Source organism: Choristoneura fumiferana, chromosome 8, assembly GCF_025370935.1.
Source record: "Choristoneura fumiferana chromosome 8, NRCan_CFum_1, whole genome shotgun sequence".
Taxonomy (NCBI): domain Eukaryota; kingdom Metazoa; phylum Arthropoda; class Insecta; order Lepidoptera; family Tortricidae; genus Choristoneura; species Choristoneura fumiferana.
Window position 1 is genome coordinate 7,149,644 of NC_133479.1, and position 26,099 is coordinate 7,175,742.

At 35.0% G+C, this 26,099-nt stretch overlaps 2 protein-coding genes across 5 annotated transcripts in view; both read right to left on the minus strand.

The window, feature by feature from the left end:
* Nucleotides 1–491: 491 nt before the first annotated feature.
* On the minus strand, nt 492–15,637 carry MsrA (methionine sulfoxide reductase A). Its single transcript, XM_074090910.1, has 5 exons — nt 15,435–15,637; nt 10,914–11,074; nt 6,535–6,655; nt 4,179–4,312; nt 492–2,581 (listed from the first exon to the last, which is right to left on the minus strand). Exons 1-5 carry the CDS (start codon nt 15,480–15,482, stop codon nt 2,347–2,349), a joined length of 699 nt encoding a protein of 232 aa, XP_073947011.1. The 5' UTR covers nt 15,483–15,637; the 3' UTR covers nt 492–2,346.
* Nucleotides 15,638–17,496: 1,859 nt separating this feature from the next.
* LOC141430279 (protein phosphatase 1 regulatory subunit 16A-like) overlaps nt 17,497–26,099 on the minus strand; it is a 39,865-nt gene continuing 31,262 nt past the window's right edge. For 2 of the 4 annotated variants that reach the window (XM_074090905.1, XM_074090904.1), the window contains exons 9-10: nt 23,185–23,677; nt 17,497–22,491 (exon numbers count right to left, since the gene is read on the minus strand). In XM_074090905.1, coding sequence (XP_073947006.1) covers nt 22,241–22,491; nt 23,185–23,677 — 744 coding nt within the window. In that variant the 3' untranslated portion in view covers nt 17,497–22,240. The remainder of the gene's footprint in view (nt 22,492–23,184; nt 23,678–26,099) is intronic. The other 2 variants (XM_074090907.1, XM_074090906.1) reach the window with 2 other exon arrangements.

The following is a 26,099-nucleotide window of genomic DNA, read 5'->3' on the forward strand; positions in this document are numbered from 1 at the left end:
CCAATGTTCTAATATTATGCATTGCAAAGACGTAAGAAATGATGTAGCACTTCTATCTAGCTAGATATTCTGACTGCTTTTGACCGTGCTTACAAATTACAATTCATAGTGTTCCCATTGTGGGGGGAGGCTCCAATAGAGAGACCTCGAGATGGAAGAGCGTCGGAAGTTGGAAGGATTCTTTTGGAGTTTCTATATTTGCTCAATAGATGGCGCTAGGAGTCGCAACACCATCATTCATAAAATAAATCAACTGACTTGATTCCCCCCAGCCTATGGTTAAGAGGGAGCGGACTTAACTATCAGCTGGCGACACCCTTTTGAGTGGAAGGGGTCAATCATGTAGATAATTAAAGGAATTTTCATTGAGACGCGTCTTTATTTCATAGTTAGGTATAGTTTTTTATGCGGCGAATCGAACTTTAAGGATTGCTTAAAACCAGGTAAATGAAAAGTATTAGGTATAGGTACATTAAAAATAAAACATGTGACTGTGAAAATACATCTATTATGTCATACAACAATCACGAATTCGCCAGAAACATTAAATTATGACATTAAACATATTGATCGTTATACCTAAACTATACTAAATAAAAACAATACTGGGAAGTAAACATTGTTCTACCGGGTTATTTTATCGTGGCAAATTAATCGTAAATATATTTATATCTCCATTATATAATTTATAAAATTAGTGACAGCGATTAATTTATCGCACATTTCCATCAGAAGATTCACAACTTATAAAATAAGACATAAATGAAATATAGTCACTTTATACTTAAATGTAAATGAACAAATGTTTTGTTTATGTTTTTAGCCATCGGTCAGTGCGATGTTTATGGTAATAGAAACTATAATAATAACAGCAAGTGCTTTTGTCGAATCAAGCGCGTGATATAATACCGTGTCAGAAGGAAGTAACAATATTTTTACAAAAATTACGCCACTTCGTCTTACAATGATTCGATTAACTCGGGGGAAGATTGTCATACCGCTGTTAAGTTGGAACAGACTAAGCTTGTTTCACGATTCTGTTTTAAAATAAGTACCTGGTCTGATAATTTACATTATGCCATCTCTGTTTATTAGAACAAGATTAACAGAGATGTCATATATCAAATACCGCATAGAATATCACAACTTTAACAGAGTAATGAACCAAGCCTTTGCTTCCCGAAGAGATAAAGAATCCAAAAACACTTGTGTTACTTCATCAAATAAAGTTTTACCTAAAATAAAGTCTTGCGTCAGAAGACCGGTCTTTCAATTTGTCATATCCTTATTATTAACGACTGAAAAAAAAATGCAACAATATTTTAACACCAACGGTGTCATTTTTTTGCAATAGTCGCTGACCAAAAAAAGAAAAGCTTGTATTGCGAAAAAACAGTTTTAATAGTTTCCCGCTCTGACGTTAGTGCTCTAACGCTTAAGACAGGCGCAAAAAAAACATAATTTATATCGTCCTGGCACAGGCCACAACAGTTACGGTAATAGTACGGCACAGTGTAAGGGCAAAGACTTTTACCTTCAAGTATCTTTCGCTAAATGGACCGTGCATGGCAGCAATACGTCACAAAGCGCGATTTAAAATGCTACTATGCACGTCACTAAACATATTGATCAGGCGCTATTGATTTTCACTCATAACTATTAGCACTCGGGACTTATCACGTTTAACAAAATGAGTTTCAGCCACATTCCAGTGGCCACGACCAAGTGCGGTTAATTAGAGATACGAGTGCCGATTTTAATTGTAATCAAGTGCGGGTGGTTCGAAAGACTACCTCTGTTAAGCGAACGTGATACCCTACACTTCAGTTTACTCGTGACCGTAGTCCAATATCCGCTCCAATGCGTCTGAAACGTCGAGGTAATTAAACCCTGACCAGGAATAGAAAAAACCTCGCCATATTGCGGAAAAACAATGGATCTAATTTCTTGCACTGGTAGCACTAAATTCAAATGTCATCTGTATATTGCTGTCAAAGTTTGACGTTGTTTACGCGTGGTATTTTAAAGTGTTATTTTCTGTTTTTGTGCGTTACAATGCCGAAGATTATCCATAGCCTTGAAAGGAAAATAATTCACAACGTATAAAAGTATTTGTCATAGAAAGTCTGAGGGGTTAGAAAATATTCCTTTAAATAATATCACCAAAACCGTTGTCAATATGACTGGTAGGTATCGTATAGAATGTTGCAATATAAAACATAGAAGTGCTACCCTCGCGTCAGGTTTTTTTATATTCCTGGTCAGCCTTTACTACTTGTTTTATAAAGCGAATGCTGTAATAGTTATGATGTTCAAATGGTTATTAAAAGGCCTATATAAACAGCGCTAGCAAGCCAGGCCGCCTCCCTCATTGCGTTCGATCTCCGTTCTCACGTACTCAGCCTGTTTCTCACTGAGTCCCAACCGTCCTACCTCGGACTCAAACTGAGCCATACCGCCCACACCGACTAAATAACCGTTGAGTCTAGCTGCTAGGTGCGAGGTCTGCAACTTCTTCGAGTCCAGCCCGAGACTGCGGCAGAGGTCCTTGTGGCCTTGCAAACGGTACTTTTGGTGATAACTGTAAGAACGATAAAAATAAAAATAATTAGCTTATTGGCTCTGTGCACGACATAGCGCCATCTAGCGTCCGCAACTTTTTTGGCTCTGATGCTCTGACGTTTTGAAATTTCATCGCGACATTGTGACAAAAATCAAACATATAACGTATTAATTTATAATACAAAATTACTGTGATAACGTGATTTTCAATTTTTTTCAAAATTTCAACCACAAACCGTTTCATAAGGAAAATTGTTGCTGGACATGTCCGAGATGTAGAGGAATTAAGAACAAAACAGGGACAGTGTTCAATAATTCAAGCTCGCATCATGCCACAAACATCTATTACTAAAATTAGGTACTCGTAGTTAAAGTCTATACAAATTGCTTTGTTAATGACAGATTCATATGAGTATGACAGATGACAGAGTCAGAGCTATTTCTACTTTTGGCCACCATGAGCGCTGCGATAGATTTCATTACCCCCAGCTAGTACTTCGCACCCTCCCAATACCGTTATGATATCAATTTGCCACTTCAGCTAAGACTTCCAAGGCTTTCAAGAAGTTCCATGAATCAATAGCGGATTTCTCAAAAATTGGTTATAACTATAAATCATCTACTACTCAGTACATAACATCAATAATGGCGGCAGACAGCCTCCCTTTTCTATTATTTTCACGTAATAAGTATATGGAGATATATAATGACGTGCCATTCGACAAGATCTCTACAAGTGTACTTAATCGATGTGTCTAACAAGATTATATCTAATACAACCAACTTTTCGCCTTGGCAATTTTGTTCTCGGCGAGTAGCGTCAGCTGTAACTCTTATCAATTAACGCATGTAGAGCTTATACTTATTTAAATTCTGTTTCTCGTTTTCTATCTTAATCCTTTTCTTTGCCAGTCACAAAAAATATCTACAACATTTACAACAGACCACATGAAGTTAATTTCTCCAAGAAACTAGAGGCTTCGCTAAATCAGGTTTATAGTTTTTATAAATTAGGTGGTAAGCGTAAGCGCGTTCATCAAAATTAACAAGGAACAAGAAAAGACAAGAAAGAGATTATAGACTATTTAATAGTCTATAAGGAATTCTATATTCCTTTACTCTTACTTCCTTACTTGCGGCAACTTTAGCTTGATTTGGTACATAGGTACATTTTATATAGGTACCAACACTAGCCGAAGTTGCCGTAACTACAGATGATAAATTGTATAAGGATAAGGATAAGTTGTACGCAGAATTCTAATGAGAAGTTATCTAATAAGATAAGTTATAATTATAATATTCATTATAGTGCTCTTAGAGGTCAGTCCTTTGTTTGAGGTAGACCGTGACATAATTAAAAGTGGTAAATGGGAGTAGGTACGTTATGTATTCAACAGTTGATGGCTACTGCTACTATATCTATATAATCGAGGGCAAGGTTTGCAAATGAGGATAAACTGTAATGAATTTAATGACAGCTACAAAAAAAAACGAAAAAATTTTGTGCCGTTGTCTAGAATAATTATTTAAATAAAGATTACATATTTCGTTTCATTCTAATCCAATTTTTGTATTTTTTTTTCCTTTTGTTAACTGTAGGTATCACATAGACTTACTCTTCAGCTGGATAGAACGTAGTAGCAGGCGCGATTTCCGTACGTAGTTCTCCAAACCGAAGCGCCACCTCCTTGTAGGACGCCTGTGCCGCAGTGCGTTGTTCCTCATCGTGGTACAGAATCATGGACTGGTACTGTAATGTGGACAACAATTCATGGTTGGTTTTTTGGAGTCCCGTGGAGTGAAACCATATCGATATGGTTTCACGGGATACCCGTAAAAGTAACAAATTTGGACATCTCTTGTCTGGGTGAGCGGTTGGTTCCGAAAAGAGTGTGATGTCTGTCGACGCTACATAGATGTCGCTAGTGCTGCTGCTTAAGTAGCAAAGTAGAAATAAGCAACCTGAGATATGTATGCATAGGAAAAATTCGTGTCTAGATTCCTGTCCAGCAGTGGTGTAGGGGTTATAGCACGCAGCACGGATTGCTGAGGACCTGGGTTCGATTCCCAGTGCTGGTCTCTTTTTCTGGTTTTTCGGTGCATCCATGTCTCAGTTTGTATTTTCGAGACAACAATTCATTAAAATGAAGCCTGAAGGATTGATGCGGTGATTTGGGGATAAAGAAAAGCATCGCAGTGTTAAAGAGATGGTTCTATTCTTTACTTTTCCCATTTGCTTTTCGTTTATTTTCTGTTAAATTTATGAAAGAAAAATCATTTGGCGAATAACCAGTGAGATCCAAGCAATCGAGCCAATATTGCAACAACATTACAACACTGTCTGTTACTGTTTCTTTCTTTCGAAATAAATCTCAAATTTCTTTGGGAAAAAACGAAGATAAGGTTTCTTATCGACTTAGCAAAATACACATGTTTTTATACATACGATAGGGAGCAAACGAGAAGATGGAATATTTTGATTTTCGAGGGTCATACGAGTAGGACTTAGAAAAGGTCGCCTTAAGATCTGACCTACAAACAGGAATGGCTAAAAAAAAAGCGAAGATCTTCGTTTTTTTCCAAGGTTTCTTATCGACTTAGCAAAATTCACATGTTTTTATACATACGATAGGGAGCAAACGAGAAGATATAATATTTTGATTTTCGAGGGTCATACGAGTAGGACTTAGAAAAGGTCGCCTTAAGATCTGACCTACAAACAGGAATGGCTAAAAAAAAAAAGCGAAGATCTTCGTTTTTTTCCAAGATTTCTTATCGACTTAGCAAAATTCACATGTTTTTATATATACGATAGGGAGCAAACGAGAAGACATCATATTTTTATTTTCGAGGGCCATACGAGTAGGACTTAGAAAAGGTCGCCTTAAGATCTGACCTATAAACAGGAATGGCTAAAAGTAAACAAGGCCAGCGGATATATGAACTCTCAGCCTGTTGTGACAGTTCTTAGTAGGTACTGGTAGACACACAAATTTACAAACTATATATAAACGCCGTTTAACGCCGAAGCGTTTTATTCTTGGCTCAAAATTAAGAATAGGTAACGCGCGTTATTATTTTAAAAATGGCCTGTTCAGAAATATTGCCAGAATGTCATTTCGTAAGCATCCAATGTCAATGTCACCTAAGATATTTCCACACAAGCTAGATATTTTTATAACTTTAACGACCGTTCAGGTCGACCTAAGGTTGTCATTATATTTTCAACAAATGCAGTTGTGAGTTTTTTTGGTCGACTCTACTTTTTCGCGCTCTAAGGCAAAGCAATGCTTTTATTTAACCTTCAATAGGTGACACCTAAAGCGATATTTAACAACCTACCTGAGCCAGCAACTTGAATAAACATCGCTACTAATATTATAAATGCGAAAGTGTGTGTTTGCGTGTTTGTCTGTCTTTAGTATCGAAACGAAGTGTCGGATCGACGTGATTTTTGGCATAGAGATAGTTTATGCGTCAGAGTGACATATTTAGGATCCCGGAAAAATGCACAGTTCCCGAGGGAACAGCGCGCGATAACCGAATTCCACGCGGGCCAAGCCGCGTGCAAAAGCTAGTATTTCTATAACTTTCAAAATCTATTAATTATTTTTTTCTACCTTTTGAGCTAGGAAGATCTGGTATTAGGTTTTTGTTTGTTTGAAGGGTTTTGGCTTTATGGATGCTTGGGTTATCTTTCTTTGGGTCATATATCAGTGGCGTTGCGTCGTAACAACTCGATTCCCACCGGGTTGCATTTCTTTTTTTAAGTTTCATCTATATAATGACAAGTATGACAAAGCTTGTGTGTACTAACTCCAAGTACTTAGTCACTTTAGAAGACATATCTAACCTACGCTTGTCACTCCGGGTTGTTTAAGAAAAATGTCCACTCCACGCCACTGTTGTGTATGAGTATTGTAATTTTTGCCAATCCGCAAATCTCCTGTACTTAATCAATGATTAACTTACCTGTCTCTTCAGTTTCGTAGTAAGACCATACTCGTGGTTAGCCCAGAACATCTCGAGCAGATCCTCAAAAGAGACCGTCTTGGGGTCGTAGTCCAGCTCGATTACCTCTGTATGGTCACCTCTGGAAACCACAAAATTAAACATGGTATAATATTAAGTATTTTTTTCACTAACACATCAGGCAACTTGTGTATATATCTGTCTCTTTCTCTCTCTTCGAGGCATTTTATATTTTTAGCTATATGACAAAATATAGTTAAATTACTAAATACGCTTTGACGCTTCTCCAGCTTCTAACAGGTTATAGGCCCAACGTCTCTGTGTTAATTACCAAAACAATTATTTTCTGAGAATACCTGCGGTAATAGAATAAATTAGGTAATACGAAAATTTACAAGTTTAATAAAAAAATTGCTCTACAAACGCATAACAATAAACTTGAATCAGTTCCTACTAAACATCGGCACGCATTTTGCATTTTGCAGGTGGTAAGGACCTTGTGCAAGGTCCGCCCGGATTGCTACCACCATCTTGCTCGCTAATCCTGCCGTGAAGCAGCAGTGCTTGCACTGTTGTGTTTCGGCGTGGAGAGTAAGACAGCCGGTGAAATTACTGGCACGTGAGGTATCCCATCTTAGGCCTCTAGGTTGGCAACGCGTCTGCAATACCCCTGGTGTTGCAGATGTTTATGGGCGGTGGTGATCTCTTACCATCAGGAGACCCACTTGCTCATTTGCCATCCAGTCGTATAAAAAAAAAACGCAAAAGCCCCTGACAAGCAAAATGACACTTTATTTACAGCTAATAACGACTATGACAGGCCTTTCGTTGGCTTCTAGTTCATCTTTCATGACATGCGCAGCGCGCACGCAAGCTTACCGGCAACTTGGCCTTGCACATTAACCTTGGGTAAGACAGAACGAATTCACAACTCGCACACAAAACTGATTTGAGTCCCGTCACGTGTTAGAATTACGTATTTCTTATACAATGACTTGCACTAATAGCACGTGGATTTCTTTGATATCTTTACTCATTTGATATGACAATCAAACTAAAGCTTTGATATCAAAGGATGTTTTTATAATTTCAAAGTGGACAAATGTTTTAGGATTAGGATTAACACATTCTTCTGAAAAAAATGCTTTTTAAGATCTAATTATTTACATTTCAAGGAACAGAGTAAGTGTCCAAGACAACAAGGCCTCTGATTGGCTCATGTCAATATCCATCGTCTAGCTTCTTAATAATACAGAAAGCTAAATCATGATATCCTGGTCTTCTTATTTTTCACCCACTGATGCTCCCCGCTCTTATGTACACCACATGATACTGTGCTAGAATTTTGCGCAGTAAATTATCTTACCTATTACCTGCCAAGTAAAATGTAATTTATAAGGAAAATATCACAATTAAGTTATAAAATTGTCACTTATGTGTAAGCGGAATGCCCCGAAGTAAAAAAAAAAACAATATAATAAAATACAGTATAGTAAGTTTAACAAACGATGACAGCTATATAGGTACTTACGTATAGTAACCAACAATTTCACTAGCTTTTAATTTCAGATAGGTAAGTAAGTACTAACACATATTTTGAAATTGCAAAATTGTTATTCTAGGTTAGAACAACTTTGTATGATAAAAAAATACTAAAGTAGGAAAATAATGAAAATTTGCTAAAAAGAAAGTCAGCTCTAGAATAATAATCTAAAATCCGCAAAGAACCTACTGACCCTATTCAGACGTATGAGAATGACTATCGTATAACAAACTTGATTGACTGGATCTAAACTCAAACGTTAAAATTTCTCTGTTCTCTGTTGCTATGTTCTTTTCGGTCAAAGAAATCTAAATCTGATTTTTAAACTTGAATATTTGCGTACCAAATAGTTAGAACAGGGATGATCAAGAGCAGTTAGATCTTTTGTTTAGTGCGTGCGCATTTTGTAGTAGCCACCGTGTAGCCCGAAACATGTCAAGCTGAACTTGATTTAAGACGTGAGTTATGCCGGTTTATTTCATTAAATATAAGTAAGTCTCACGGTAGTTTCATGTTCAAAGATACTATGTACTTAGATATAAACATACCTGATGTGTAAAATTACCCAATAATTTGTATCAGAATATAAGTAGGTATTGAATAAACTATTATGCTAACGAGCAACGAAATAAACGCTTATTAAATTGTAATTATAATTGTTATGATGGGAATAATAAAATCTCTTAGTAGATTATTCAATTTCACAATGTTTTCGAAGTTAGCGTCATATCAATACACCATGACATGAAGAATTCCCATATCTGAATTTAATTTACGTGACAATTGTTAATTGCATATTTGCACGTACAATTATACCTAATCTTCAGACAACACGTTATGATAAAAGTAAAACCATGAAAAATATGCTCCCAACAACATATCTACTTTGATATTTGTACCTCCAACTTTAAGCGAATAGGTGAAACTAAAAACTTGATAGAGGTAGGTACAGATTGTTTATTTATTTATTACATTGACTTTAACACGTTCGGCCCCGGCAACTCTAAACTATACTTGGTTTGGATAGGTATTTAACTAAATGTACATAAAACAACCTCAATTGGTGTCTTAAATAAGTATTGAAGTTTCCCCATTAAACTATCTAAAAATTTACATTTCTGTATTGAAATAAACTGGTCTAGTTTGTATTACAATGAGTATCCAGTTCATTTTCATAATTTCGTATCTTCTTTGGCGCAAACGAAGACATTGCACCAATGAGGGCTATCGTTTTTTGTCTTTCTAGATGGCGCCACTGTTGCGTGAGGTTTTTAAGTGTGGCTTTCAAAGTCTGTTATTACGGGCGTGAAAACAAAGTTTAGATTAAAATCATATTTAACACACCTTATAAAAATATCGAGGAACCACAACCACAGTGTTGCGTAGTCCCGTTTTGTTCGAAAAAAAAGGGAGGACTAAAGTTTCCGAAAGACAAAACTGTCTCAAAACACACACATTAATTGCCCTGTAACGCATAATTATCATAATTAATTTCAGGTAATTCAAAATATTCACAAATTTATCCTAATTATAAATAAACCCGCGTAGCTCACCCAAAAACTATGAGATTTGACATTTCGGAGACCTCACGCTACACTAGCGCCTCTAGCGGCGAATTCATACGCGATAGCCCTCGTTAATCTTTTGGCATCACTTATTATATTGAAGGCATAAAAGTATATGAATTAAATAAAGTTTGGGTATGTATCTATGACAAAACAAATTCATCTTGAACTGATTAAAAAAATTATAAAAAGCTAAGAATCCTCTACAAGAAAGTATAACAAAACTAAATAACTCACAGACCAAACGCTATGTCGCATTATTACACAGCAGTGCTAGGTATTGATTTCTTTTACGGACAACACCTTGAACTTGAGTAAATGTTTTAGCGTAATATTTTCAATACAGTAGATAGATAGGTAGGTACCATCGTAACATTCAACCATTTGTCTCTATTATTTACTTAAACTTTTTTTATATTCAGATAAATTATATAGGGGGTAAATGGTAAATAGTATAAAAACCAATTCAATGTTATTTGCTCACTGCTCTCCTTAGTTCTAAGACTTCCCTTCGACATTAATTACGTATAATGGACTATACAGTTGTATAGATGTATGATTGACAAGCATAAAGAAAGAGATTAAAGTTGTAAAGGTGCATTTTTATTTAATAATAGCAAGAGAATTATCATTTTATTGCACGTTTTGCTATCTAATAATGGTGTCATAATTATTTACAATTGATCATTCCTATCTAAACACGTAAGGATTAACTTTCTGTCGAGTAAGCTTTTATTTGATATACCTACACCTGTTTGATAAATTACTATTTTTATCTTTATCAAAAAATTAACAAAAATACCTATTTACTTAAAAGAAACTAAAGTATTCCCGAACTGAGTACATTTTTTTTAAATCTACGTGCTTAGTAGGTACCTATGCAGTTTTCCTGTCACTAAAATCGTTGCGCGTTGACATGGTGCCTAAGAACACATCTTTTGCATGTCTTATTGTTACAGACTTGACCATTCTGACCGATCTAAATGTGCACATAGAAGTGGATCAAAATTAACTTGCAAGATTTGAAACAAATAAATATACAAGGTGAAATAAATACCTAGAAGCTTGTAATAAATACATATCAATTGTTTTGTTCCGAATGTGTACCTATATCATTGTTTATAAACAAAAATGAACAGAACAGAAGTGAACAGACACCTTCTAGGCAAACGTGTAGGTACCATCTTAGGCTTCATCTTCGCCTTCCATCAAGCGAGATGATTGAGGCCAAACGTACCTAAGTCTTTTTTTTATAAAAAAAATATACTTACAGGCTTCTATAGTGTGGGTTCTTTGTGGTGCCGCCGGCATATCCGACACGAGTCCGGATCACCCCCAGAGTGGCTCCGAAGAGTGAGTCGTTGGACCAGAAACAACCCATGCCGAATGTAGCTTTCTTGGTCGGGATGTCCACATCGTGGAGCAGAGCGACCTGTTAAAATCAATAGATTTTTTTTAGTAAGTAAGTAAGTTTAAGTAAAATATAATGTTTTACTTCACCTTTGTTTAATTTATTCATTTTATTTAGACGTGATTTATTCATAGCTATACTTATACATAATTACTATTGGAGCCGGCTAATTTTAAAGCCTAAAATCACAATCAAAGAAACAGACTTTGGATGATCTTACAAATAAGATCCTTGGAGTTGCACCAACCCTATGTTTTTTTTTAAACCTACATCCTTACGGTTTTCTATTTTACGGTAGTTGCGTAGCGTCACTTCGTGTCAGTGCCTTTTAGAGCGAAGACGGCGGTAGGTCTCTCATAGATTATAAGAGTTGTGCATTCATCCAATACATATACTCCATTTAATAAAGGATCTATACATATCCATAATAATTTATCACATAAGTCAATAGGCCATCACGAAACAAGATGATCCTTTAAAAGCTCAACGAGGATCGGGCGCTATCTTATCAGCAGGGCTACTACGAAACTCGAAGTTCGTGTCATGCGGTCCCTCTCGCTCTGTAAGTGCCAGAGGGACCGCACGGCACGACACGAACTTTGAGTTTCGAGTTTCGTAGTGGACTCCTCGTTGTAGTTTATTAATAACCAGTGTTAGTTATTCCTGCGCAGTTTCTGCACGTGGCATTACGCTGATAGCAAAATTGATAAGAAAAGAATAGCACTGTCACGATTTTTTATCATGAGATAATTACGACTTAGGTACTTAGACTTCGGTCAGAGCGATATGACTTTGCTAGTGTGTTTGTTTATTTGTTTGTTACGCTTTCACGCGTAAACCGCTGATTGATCATTGATATGACATTTGGCATAGAGATATTTTGAGACCCTAGGAAGGACATGGGAAAGGTAGCATGCGAAAAACTGTATAGTTTCCACGGGACTGCTGTAAACGAATTCACTGACAACAGCTATGGTGAATATTTCTTAAAATTATAGGTACATATTTCAAGCATAAAGCCCAGTTAACATCTGCGAGAAAAATCGTGGAATTTGCTTTACATTCATTACAGCACTCGATTGACTACTTTAAACATGTTAGGTTTACGACCTCGCAACATAGGTCATGCAACTAGGCACGTATTTTTTTTTGCAGTCATATTACAATGTTTAATTAACTCAAGCTAATTGTCGGCTTTCAAAAAAGGGAAAGGTGGAGGGGGGGGGAGGGGTAGGAAGGGAAAGGGGGGGATTATATACCAAGTGCCATACACAAAAACGCATTATTTTATCAAAATTAGACAGTAATGACATTGTAATAAGAACCACGGCACGCGTCATCGTGAATGACTCTACCTATTATCTAGGTACACAATGAACAAATTTAATAATTTAAGACATCGCGCTATCATCTCGATGATTGATACTCTTCGTATTTTCTATTTCAGTTCCATAGCAGTCGACATCTTGAGACATCAATTTAAAGCAATCATGGAAAAACGTGGAGCTTCAAATCAATTGATCGATCGTTGGCCATCAACTGCAATATAAATTAATCGAAGCAAAGTGCAATATTAGTTCATTAGGGACGCGGCATTGGACTCATTGCAAGGAACGCAGGGGTTAAGTTAAGATGTAGGACGACAAAATAACTGATAGGTACATATTTTTATCAAATAATTTATTGAATCGGGCGTTACTCTGCGGAGGTTCATATCAATGAACTAAAAACAATTACTTTGCTCACCAGCGATCTTAATTAGGTCGCGGGGGAGCAAAGTAATAGTTTTTAAGTCTACCTGCTGATTTGTGGTGTTTTTTATCGCAAGTAAAAGTCATTACGAAATTATAAAATATTCCCTTAACAAAATTGTGTGTGAATTTATGTAGAGTGCTCCAAATTACCAATTTATGATTGTTTAAAATAAACCTAACCTAACCCAATGCACATCAAATAGAATCTGTGGAATAGAATAAAAACTAATCTTGTAAACTGTAAAGTTTACATCTTGAGTACCTAGGTACTGTAGGTATACCTACCTATCGAAATTGAACAACCTAAATAAATTATTGAATCAGGCGTAATTTATTGAGGCAGACAACCAGGCTTTGCGGAGGTCCATATCAATGAACTAAACAATTACTTTGCTCACCAAAAGCAATTCTTTTACAAACAAAAAGTAATTGTTTTCGTTCATTAAATTATACTTGTGTATGTTACAAATCTTACAGTTATAAAAATTTTGTTATACCTTTCAAACCGTATCCGTATCTATTTTTAATACTTATATATTTGCTCGGGCTAAAACTGGTTATAAAAAGAGTTTCCCCAGAGATAAGACTAAGCTAGATCGATTTGTCATCCCCGAAAACCCCTACATACCAAATTTCGTCGAAATCGTTGGAGCCTGATTATATTATATACAAGAATCGCTCGTTATAAAAATTTTATAACAAAAAAATTTACCGACTTAAAAACCAAGAAAATAATTTTCTACCAGTCTGAAATAGGTGCCTCAGCACGAGCCAGCATTTATGTTTCTAAAATAAACAACATTTTTGATCAGTAAGGAAGATTGTTTCCGTATTTTATTCACCGTTTTTATCACGCACGCTTCGCACAATTCAGATCATCTGATGCAACAATCAGCATTCTTGCTGACGGAGTAATTGATTATTGCGCCGGAAAAGAGCCACAAGAAAGTAGTCCGTTTGTAATGAGTAATGAAGTTTATCTATACTAAACTAATATTAAGTATAAGGAGGAAAGATTTGAATTTTTGTTTTTTTGGATTTTTGGATGTTTGTTACGAATTAACTCAAAAACAACTAGACCGATTTTGAAAATTCTTTCACTATTAGAATACAAAATTATTCCAAAGTGCCATAGGCTATATTTATTACCAGAAAAAATTAGGGTTCCGTACTAAAACTTCAATAATGTAACTCAAAGTGTAAAAAAAGTTGCCATGAAACATCTTTCATCGTATGCGCTGTGGAAACTATTGATGATAGAACAAAAAAATTTTCTACCATATTAAAGAAAATATTAATATCTACAAAAAACTTCGCGATACCATTATGACATTTGCAAAAAAAGGCAAAAAAACTACGTTTGCTGTATGGGAGCCCACTTCAATATTTATTTGATTTTAATTTAATTATTTATTTTTAACTTGAATGAATATGAAAATAAATATTATATTATGAATATTTCAAGCAACTACCTGTTGCCGTTATTAATATCGAGCAAAAACGGCAAAAAAAGAAACAAAATCACGTTTGTTGTATGGGAGCCCCCCTTAAATATTTTTGTTTGTAGTATTTGTTGTTATAGCGGCAACAGAAATACATCATCTGTGAAAACTTCAACTATCTAACTATCACGGTTCATGAGATACAGCCTATTGACAGACAGACAGACGGACAGTGGAGTCTTAGTAATAGGGTCCCGTTTGCATCACCCTTTGGGCACAGAACTCTAAAAAGGACTCAAATCAAGGGCACTTCACACACATTTTTCAGCTCCATTTCCCAATAACTACACCCGAAGTCCCGAACCCGACCCGCGCGAAGCCGGGGCACGTCAACGTAGAGTAAATGCATTTTTTGGATAGATTGATATTTTTAATTTCGTAATATATTTTGTATGGAATGTCCGATTTGAATAATTTAAAAAGTAATCTACATGTATTGAAACCGTCTTGAATATAAAATTATTTATTTGGATAAGGATTAATACAACATGGTCTGATTTTAGTCGGCATTTCAGTCAACTTTTTAAATGTAAAAAAGTAGTTATAGTGACATAACTATAATAGTTGGACATAAGGTATCGCGAAGTTTTTTGTAGATTTTTTTGTTCTATCATCAATAGTTTCCACAGCGCATGCGATGAAAGATGTTTCATGGCAACTTTTTTACACTTTGAGTTACATTATTGAAGTTTTAGTACGGAACCCTATTTTTTCTGGTAATAAATATAGCCTATGGCACTTTGGAATAATTTTGCATTCTAATAGTGAAAGAATTTTCAAAATCGGTCTAGTTGTTTTTGAGTTAATTCGTAACAAACATCCAAAAATACAAAAATTCAAATCTTTCCTCTTTATACTTAATATTAGTTTAGTATAGATAAACGTCATTACTCATTACAAACGAACTACTTTCTTGTGGCTCTTTTCCGGCGCAAAAATCAATTACTTACTCCGTCAGCAAGAATGCTGATTGTTGCATCAGATGATCTGAATTCCTAATAAAAGTAAAGAAATGCGAGTAGTTCCATAAGTAATCTTAAATGTATAACTAAAACAATTGTATGTCTGTCAAAAGTTTTAGATTTTAAGAAGTTAAAACTACGAATAAAAAATTCGAACACTCACGTTCACCGGTGGCTTCATGTTGAAGAAATTTCTGACGATGCTCAACATGCACCAAAATTTCTTTCTCAGAATTTAACTTCTATTGTGAAGATTGTTAGAATTTGCGTGCGTGTGTTGACAGCGTGTCCTGTGCGGGCGGAGCGAGTGGCCGAGGCGACTGCGTGGCGAGGCGACTCGGCGAGCACTGTTGCGCAGCTGTGGTTAACGTATACACGAAATACTACTCGATTTAATCTTTAGACGCAACTGTATTGTGTCGCCTTGTGAGTAGAAGCCATCAGTTGATTTGTATCAATCTTCGAGCGATCGGAGTCAATCAATGCCGTTAGTTGAATTGTTACATGGATGACTTGGTGTATTAAACAACATACTGACTGAGCAATAGTTGTCTCTAACTTTTCTAAAGAGGCATTTTATTTAACAAACCAGTCATCGTTTGTCATATATTTGTTACCTCTTCACCCTTAAACCGCTGAACCGATTAAGATTAAATATGGAGATACTTTGAGACTGTGGGAAGGACAGGACAGATTTTATACCTACCGTAAAATTAAAGACTTCCCTGCGAATAAGGCAGATGAAGTTACAGTCAAAACCAATTAAAAAATAATAGTATGTCATCACCGGCTTATAATATTCGTCCCACTGCTGGACAGCCTCTTTTCAGAATAAGAAGGCTTAGGCGGTCCCGACCCAACTGCCCCACCACCTGGATCAAATCGTTCGTTACCTTAGACACAGTGTACGCAGTGGGAATGCGTCTCAAGCACGCTTTGACAGAGCATGTGTGCATGACACACATCGTCGGCACGCGTCGTGACGTAACCTTGCCCGCTGTGACGGCCGCGAATCGTCTGCCGCGACCGGCGAGTGACGTCGACACGCCGTAAAACAATATCGAAAAGCAGACCGATATAAAGCACTTCCCGATCTCAGAATCGTTTGAAAATGCCACCAATGGAATGTACGGATTTTTTTTAGTTACTGGCAGTCCGCAAATAATTTAGTATTTTTGAGGCCTAAAGCATTAGGTACTATATCTGAGAAGGTCCTTTTTTTTTCGATAGATACTTGTTTTTTTCCTGTTCGGTAGAACAGACAAAGCACTGCAGATATCTATTTGGCATAGTTTTCAGACGATGGCAGGCTCTGAAACTCTGAATAACCTCGACCGAGACGAGTTAAACATTGTGAAAAAAATGGAAGCGACTCGAATAAAACCACTAAAATAACTAAAAAAATAGCGAAAAATAATTTGAGTTTCGAAAATCGATCCATGATTGACGAAGATATCCATCCATACATATAATACCACAAATACCTGCATTGAAACATGCGCCATACAACCAACCTCGTAATTTTTTTGAGTATTAAAAACTAAAATATCCTATCGTTTATGACTATTCCATACATAAATATCTGTTTATTCGTCAAGTCCACAACACATTAACAAAAGGTGCCTCACGACAGGTTTTATCTCTTAAACTGGTTAAACAATTGTACTTAGTCACAGGTTTTGAATGATATGATAATTCAAACGTGAACAAACCTACAATACCTTATTTTATCTCATTCTTGTCTAATCATATAAGATGCAATTATAACCCAAACCATTCAAATATGTACATTTTTTAACTATGTATGACATTTAAGTCTTAACCCTGACAGTTTATTTAGCCTTGATTTGTCTTACATTTTATGATAACTGTTATGATGTTATCAAACTTATCGGTTACAAGGTTCTAACATTGTTTCCGACAGCTAGTCTGTGTATATGAATCTGCGGTCAACACTAAATATATTGGAGCTGATATGTTCACTAACCAACAAACCTCCTTCGGGCTGTCGAGTAAATTATTCGCATACGCCCTTTAAAATTATTTTCCGACGGTAATAGAATGTAAGAATAGGATATAGGATAATCAGTTCCCTAAGACAAGATACCTAAATAAGCAAACTACCACGGCAAGTCAAATTCTATGGAAACCCTATTCATATGGAAACAGAGATAAAATGCTTGTAGGCGTCTTGTCTGAAGACACTGAGTAATTGATACATGCCATTGATTTAAACAATTGGTTTATTTTTACATTATAACAAAAAAGTATAATTCTCCACACTGATGTCTAAATATCTAACAGCTTTCATTAACGAATGTAACGAATCTAAATTGCACATTTTATTTGCATTTTGTCAGTTGCATTCTCTAGTAAATGATTATGTAGGTTACCTATTTGTACCAAAGTTAACTTTTTGACATTTAGACACGAGCGGTTACATACAATAACTAAATAAAAATAATCATACATAAAAATACTAGGGCTGTCCATAGAACAGTCAGTACTGATGTTAAGGCGTGACGCAAAAACATATTTAAAAAAAATATGATTTCTTAAGTTTTCTGATTATATTTTTGGTGATATTAGTCGCACTTGCGAAATTATGAGAAAATAGTTATTTAAGATAATTTGTATAATTATAATAATTTTCACAACATCGAACCTAATAATTATTGTAATGTGTAATTAATTAAAACATTCAAAACTTTAATTTTGAATTCTTTTTTCAGTTTAATTGGGGTTTTTAAGTCAGTTTCATAAATAGTAAACTGTTTTCAGTGTTCGTACGTGTTTTAACTACTGTGGGAAACGCTACTATTAGTAAGATATATGCGGTTTGGTAAAGATTACATTATATATAGTTATTCTGGCAAAGTGGTCCAATTTGGGCAAGACACTAAGGGGCAAGACTGAAATAGGAATCACTGAACAACACCGAGATATCATATGTAAAATATTTTCATCGATATGTTATATTAACGCTACGAGCTCGAAATAGGCTATAAATAGCAATAAAACATCGTCAAAGGTTGTAAAATGAGCAATATCCGTTGACTATTTACATTAGGTATAACTGCCTTGAAAACACTACAAAACTGTTCGAAATGTGATGACTAAGTATTTCAATAACACTATTTAGGTATGCAATGTAAACGAACACTTATTTTGACACAAAAGTTGTGATCCAATTTTCTTACATAAAGGATTATCTTTTCATAACAGCAGAACCTACTATAAAATATATTATAAGTACAATTTTCAGAAATGTCATTTTGAATATTATAATTCCAAAATAATGATTTTACTAAATATTTAGATATTTTACAATAATGTAACCTAATAGTATACACAGGTCGAAGAAGACAATTTAACAATAATAACTAACGTCCTGTCAAAGGCAAGACCGACAAGAAGCACTGATCGACAGATATATATCAACTAAAACTATGTTTCAATTGATTCCGTTAAGGTATATTGACTCAATCAATAACTTAGTTTTTGGCTTCATCCCTTTTCGCTTAACAACGACCATTTTAATTTGAAATGAATATATGTCATTCATCTATAAGGTCGGATCAAACTCATTTGTTTTGTACCTTATTAAATTCTAATATTATTTACGTCTGTTGTTTTTCAATACATAACGTATTAACGAATGGAAATTGATATGTAAAAAAATGTGACCAAGTGTTGCCATCTGGCTAAATGCACTTTAGAAAAAACGTATGTAGAATTTATACTAAGTATATATAATTCAGAGAACTGATCGTGTAATGAAATTTAATAGCAATTTTGTTCAAATTACCTAAAGTTGTGCAGATATTGAAGGAGAGTATTGAAAATATACGAATTAAACTCTACAGGAGTAAATAATACAACAAATTGTGAGACGCCTGTAACACGCTGCAAGTTTCACAACCGACACACCAATATCGCAACTCAGATGTACAAGACATACATTTATAAACAGTTTAATACAATGTAAAACTTTAAGTACTTAGTTGAATGTCTTACTTTCAAAATTTAATAAAATACAATATTGATATCACAAAGATGCTGCATGTAAAGTTTATGTAAAATGCGTTTACAAAATAATACTGTTATGAAGAAAAAAACAACTGGATAGTACTTATGTTGTGCTTATAATTTTCTATAAGGCCATTATGTATTGCTTTTACATCAGTGAATCAATTCTAGATACGTTCGATTATAGCAATACTATAGAGAATAGTATTCTCTTTAATGATATACATACTTGAAGCCATTAATTTAGGTTCATTATTTACACCAGTATACTTAGGATATTTTCATCCACTGAATAAAACCATGTCTAATAATACATCGTGATACAATTTAACACGTTTCATGAATGTGTTAATAACAATAATACTCCTAGTACTTTTTAAGTACTTTTTAGATAGAAACATCTACATAAAATGGTTACACTAGTGACTAAGATATGGACGAATGAATTACTACTGGATGGGATCTAATGAAACCCACATGATCGTATAAATATCAAATGTTTAACAATATAATTACTTTCTAGTTGATGGAATATTAAGCTGCCGTTATACCTTAGAAATATACCACAGAAGTTGAACACTGGTTTATTTATGACAAAGAATGACAATATTGGCGCTAAATTTTCTAAAGTGTAAAAATACATGCGCGTTGAAGCGGCACTTCGCAGAACCACAATTATAATTATTGTAAATAGTAAATGCTTCATACCACCTCAGCTGTGGGATAGCAACGCAATAAAGATCGACAGGTTTGGTTGCAATTTGAAAAGATAGTAAAATATTGGCACACTTAGAGTATTTATTTAGCAGATAACAAACTAGAAAAAGGCACTTAACTTACCATCCTTACGTTACCGACAACGTTGTATGTATTACAAAATGGACATTCATAGTTCTACTCTATATTATATGGGACAGGGATCACACATTATCGTAACATAGGGATGTTAAAATAACAGCTAGTTGCTGTGGCCCCCGCGCTAAGTCAACAGTCAGCTGTTTTTGAAAGAAACGCATCATTGGATCAGCATGCACAACTTAAATAACCCTTTAGCGTTCAGATGTTAAAAATAACCAATTAACAAACAAACAGGAGCGGCTATTCCCAAGAGTCTGAGGACTGTCGAAATGGGACTAAAACAAGTACAGAAAAATTTATATACTTTGTAATGAAAACATGTACTTATGGCTAAATAAACAGAGCTGCAACTATGATATCAAAAAATAAAAGTAATAAGGTCAAAAAGGCCTTTTGATATTCTTTTTTACAACAAACAGCTAAAAAGGATGCGTTACGTTAATTTTTACAAGGTTTAATTATTTTCCATCGTTTTGAACATTATGGTCAAGTTACGTAAAAGTTAATTAAATTGCGCATGCGCCCAACCGTTATCTAATGATCATAATACCTACATAACAATATTAAGGTAACTCGAAACTCAATGCTAAATGAAAAAGTAATTTGGAATGTTTTAAGGCTACATCAACAACAATTTATTAGCATTCAATTCCGTTTTACGAGTTGGTAACGTATGCGTTTGTAAAAATGTATAATTTATAAAGTGAGTGGTAGATTAATTTTTAATAGATACGGAAGCCAATGTTTGTTTTTTAATGATTGAAAAACATTTGTGAGTTTCTTATTTCCAAGTGTACTTTGAAAACTTTTACACAATGAAGTTTCAGTCTGAAATAGATAACTATTAATATATACTTTATAAATAATATCTATGGTTTTATTGCCATTGAGTGGTCCACGCTCGAAATTATGACGTGTTTAAAATTATCGCAGTTAGAGAGGCAGTATTCCACTTATCCAAATATCTTGTTAGAAATGTCGATAATAAATAAAAAATACATTTGACCAAGTAATCAAGTGTGAATTGGACAAAGATCTTGAATAAATGGAATGTCTGCCTATAACCTTCACATTTGTAAGTACATAAATACAATTCAGTGATGCTTACCTTAAACGAGTAGTTTTCGAATCTCATTGAATAATAATAGGTGTTTACGAAGATAAATGCGAAGCTGCATAAATATGAATTTCTTATATTAAAATATAATTTATTATTATTAATTTGTTTTATACTTATGTCAATTTTAAATAATTTGCATTGTAGGAATAAAACAATTCTTTTAGTATTATGCTATACTTTATAAAAACAATTAAATGCCGTAGTGGCAGACATTCTGTATTGATTATGATATGAGTGAGGTTTTACCTAGATAGCGCAGTGTGGTTGGAATACTGATCAATTTTGTAAACTGTGCCATGTTGTACATAATACTCTTAAATACGACAAAATTGTTAAAATACATTTCTTTAAGTACTCATTTCCCAATCACAAATACTTTTGTTTACTAACCATATAATACGTACACTCATATTAAATTACTCAAATAATGGAATGTTTACTAGGAAAATGGTAAGGCGAAGACGACGTTCAAAAATACGAGCATCGGATACTATACACGAAAATAATTTCACTTACGTATAGGAATCTGTAACTAGGATAACTACTAGCAACCATCATCTTACCTCTAGTACAATAACTGTTGAGCTCGTGCAACTATCACAATGTCCTTAGCACATTGGCAAGCCTTCGCTCCCTGAGCTGTAATGGCAATTCCATCGGCAACATTATCATTCCGAACTAAACTTGAATCATTTTCGTACAGGAATGTAACGGGCTATTAAGGACTGTTCGAGATGCTACAATATGATTGTACAATTCAATTTTAAAGGCATCTGAAGCAGCCGCAACCTTTACTCGACTGTTTCAGCCCAATAATAAATTCGTAAATTTTAATAAGTACAACAACAAGCCGAGCACTCGAGTATGATACGAGCCCGTTATTTTTGGAATGATTAATCAGACTTAAATGCCACTATCACTTTGTTCTACTTGCGTCCACTGGGGACGCGATGATAAAGTCTTTACATAATAATACAGCACCTGCGTGACCTGGTGTCGCCGACGACGTCGCTAGTGTGTCCGGAGAACCGTGGTACGGTGCCGGAACTCGGGGACAGTGTGAGCGGGTTTAGCTGTACTGGCATAGCCTCTTGCACCGCTACTTCTGGCAGCGACGTTATGCTGTGGTTATTTGTCGACGCCAGACTGTTCTCCACAGGACTACCGTTTGTCCTTATCTGTGACCTCTGCTTTTTCAAATCAGCTAGGGTGCCTGAAATTATGGACGCACGATTAGAAAACAATATTTGAAGACTGCAGTTCAGTTCAGCTTTTAAGTGTTAAACGATAAGCATTTTCTGCATTAAATATAAAAGGGGAAAACGTTTCGTGTTAGCGATTAATTGTTATTTTCAGGTTCATAAACAATATACTTTTATCGAGTGGTAAATTGAGAGCTTTATCGTTTTTTTAATATAAAATTTTACTGCTACGTAAATAAGTGAAAGTTAATCTAGTGCAATCATGACATTTGTGCAAAGATGAGTGTACGATAGATAGATAGAAAAAAAAGAAACATAAATAAACGCATGCAATAAAACAAAATACAAAAAGTAAATAAACAATAACACTACAAATACTAAACTACGTAATATACATAGAACTACAGACAAACCAAAAGGGACGGTAGAGGACAGAAATACGGTAAAAAAATGGAAAAGGTACACTAAACGAACACAGCATGCAACTACAACGAGACAGCTTGCCTCAGATATGCATCCTCGAGAGCGTTTCACCCGGGGCACCCGCAGTCCCCTTCCGATTACATGTATTTATAAACCATCACTGTGCAAAAACTGTTAGATAAACGTTTTATATAAATTGTTAAAAACCGGTGCTATATATAAATATGTACTGTGTTTGTTACGAGTCAATTGGAGATGTTCGTAAGGATGCATATAATTACCTGCGTTAATCATGACGGTGACATGAACATTGATTTTACCATTATTGTCGGTGGTGTATGTCGCGCTGCCGCCCTCAGTGAGAGCGATTTGGTTCGGGCTCACTACTAAGTCTTTCCTACCGTCAATCGCGTCCTCGTTTTTAAGTACGTCGTTGTCTTGTCCTTCGGGCGCTTTGCGGACGCCGTTGGGTAAGCTGGGTCTATCGTAGTGTTTGAGGTCTTCTTCTTTGAGGACGGGCTGAGGCGCGTAATGCGAGGCGGCGTTCACGCCGAACAAAGGGTTCGATATTTTAGGCTGGGTGTATGTTTTATCGTTTATCTCGCTCTCGCTTCTGTGCTGCACGTATTGGTGTTTCGGGAGCGCGTAGTCGACATTGCCGGAGTCGAAGCTTTGGTTGGACATGGTAGAGCCGGTGGATAGACGCTTGTGGCTGATATCGCCCGGAGGTATGTTTGCGGTGTTCTGGTCATTTTCCACTCCGTTTGATAAACCCTGGAATGAACAAACAACTCATTTTAATGAAGAATACAGGTAGTAAAGGTATCTAGCATAATTTAGATTGTCTCATAAATTAACGGGGTACAAAGTACCTCATAAATTTTACACCACTCGAAACATTACGTTGATATTTTTAAAGGAAATCGTGCTAAAATAAACACAGCTGATTACAAATTACTATGAAGACTAAAGACCGTAAAATTTTGTTTAACTAGTCTAATATAAAGTTCCACTACCCAGTTAACGCATCCCCCCTTTTTTGCAATTCGTCCTTGTTGAGCGCATCCCCACGAAAACCGTCCAAGTTAACCGATTCAATGGTACAAATTTTCCTACAATATTTTCGACCTAGACAAACATCGTTAAATTTTAATACTTTTTATTGAACATGCAACACATGCATGATTTACTCACTTAATACGCACTCAATCTTGTTTAACATCTTTTTTAACAACTTAAGATAGATGTGGTTGAGCAAAAATGATTGCCCAAATGTTTACGCTGTCAAATGATAATTAATGAACGTTTCATTTGGTCTGTGACTAGTAGACCCAAGTTTATTGTTTTATACGAACTGTCTGGGATCCTCATAATTCAGGCTTTGCATTTCCTATCTACAGCCATCGCAACACAGGGAGACCGAAAAACAGATGAAAGTATGACTTGTATACTAAAATCACTGATCACTTTAATTTAATGTTGATAGTTTCATTATGTTGCAACTTAACTTTTTTGTTTTTTTATAAAGGCAGCAGAGACTCCCTGCGACAGGGTTTTACCGGGCGTCACATACGAACTTGTGAGCTTCTTCAGTAGGTTGTCACTTATGAATTGATTAAGTTAAGGAACTGGAGAGCGAAAAATATCTAAGTGTGAATTGCACCAAGTTACTTTAACGATAATCGATTCGTCAAATAGATTGGATATGATGGCTGATTTGACATTGGTTACTACAGTAACTTGGTGAAATTATCATACAAAATGTTATATGAGTAATATTTTTTAATTAACGTCGATATATCAATACGTATTTATTTTCATACAAAGAAAAAATAACAATACTTTTGGGTTTGAACTGTAGGCTATAGACATTTAAATAATACATTTTCATATGTTTAAATTTCATATATTTATTTACTTATACAATTTTAATGTGTATAAGTAAATGGGCGTTTTCAAAAAAAGTGTACCCTTTTAAAGAAAAGAAAGAAAGAAAGAAAATACATTTATTCACAACACAAGACACAGCAATAGTATTAAGTACAAATAGACAACACGTAGGAAAGTATGTGTCATTGCGGCTTATTGTGTTATTTCTTTCAAAATGTATTTAATTTTGTCATACAAAATTTTCTGAGTCAGTTTTGTGAGGCCCGTACTTAGTGTATGAAAAAAAAACGCCACATACCTAATAGTTTTTTTTTTTTCAAAATTGAAAAAAAAAAACCAAAATCTTGCGTGATCAAATTTTTTGCAACTTTCCTTCCGTTGTGCTAATAAACGTAGGATGGTAAAATTTTCGAAAACAAAAAATATCATATAAATAGGAAATATTGCTAATCCTGTCTGGCTTATATTTAACACTTACAAAAAATCTTGTAGGAATGAGTGCCAGCAAAACAAGGCACGCTACTCAAAAAAAAAAATAGGGGCCACTTGGGTTTCATCCGCAATACGAAAATGAATAAATTATTTGTGGTAGGTATTAGCCAATACCTGAGTGACCGAACATTGCGTTAAACTAAATCGATTGTTATTCCCGAACACACCCATAGCTTTCATCGAAATAGAGCCGTTTTCGAGATCTACAAAATCTTCGTCGATAGATAAATTACCGAGAGCGTGGAATAGCATATGTAGTGGTACATATTGAAATTTCCCTTTTCCCGTACTACCGTAAACTGCTTCAACTTTGCCTTCTGGCCCCTACATTGCCTGATTCCATTTAGAGCCGATAACTTAGCACTCTTATAGGTTTTAAACTTTTATCTACACGGGAATTATTATTAGAACCTAGAAGGGTGCTAGTTTTGACTCCAAAATGAATCAGGCAATGTTGGGGCCAGAGGGAAAAGTTGACGCAGTTCACGGTACCAGCATAAAAAGAGGTTTGTAATAATTAGGTATAATCAAGGAAAAAAAAAAGTTAATATCAGTGTCAAATTCTAAATTTTATTTACGTTGTGCGTATATTTTAAAGAAAGTGAAGAAAATAAAAGTAAATAGATATCGAGAAGGGGAAATGGATGAATGGATGGATGAATTAAATGTGTTCAGAAAAAAACGCAAACTTATTTTTGTTTTCATTTTACCGATAAAACTTAATTGCCCTTTATTTTCTTTTGACTATTTTATTTATGAAAAAATGAATACATACATTTTTCATTTATTTACTGTTGAACACCTAGTATACAAT

Bases quoted from the DNA above. Each gene is read 5' to 3' on its own strand.
- MsrA (XM_074090910.1), bottom strand. From the start codon at position 15,482: ATGTTGAGCATCGTCAGAAATTTCTTCAACATGAAGCCACCGGTGAAC. The intron at 6,656-10,913 runs GTAAGTATATTT...TGTGGTTTCCAG, and splicing joins AACCCACACTATAGAAGCCT to AGGTGACCATACAGAGGTAA. The intron at 4,313-6,534 runs GTAAGTTAATCA...TCCACATTACAG, and splicing joins CTACGAAACTGAAGAGACAG to TACCAGTCCATGATTCTGTA.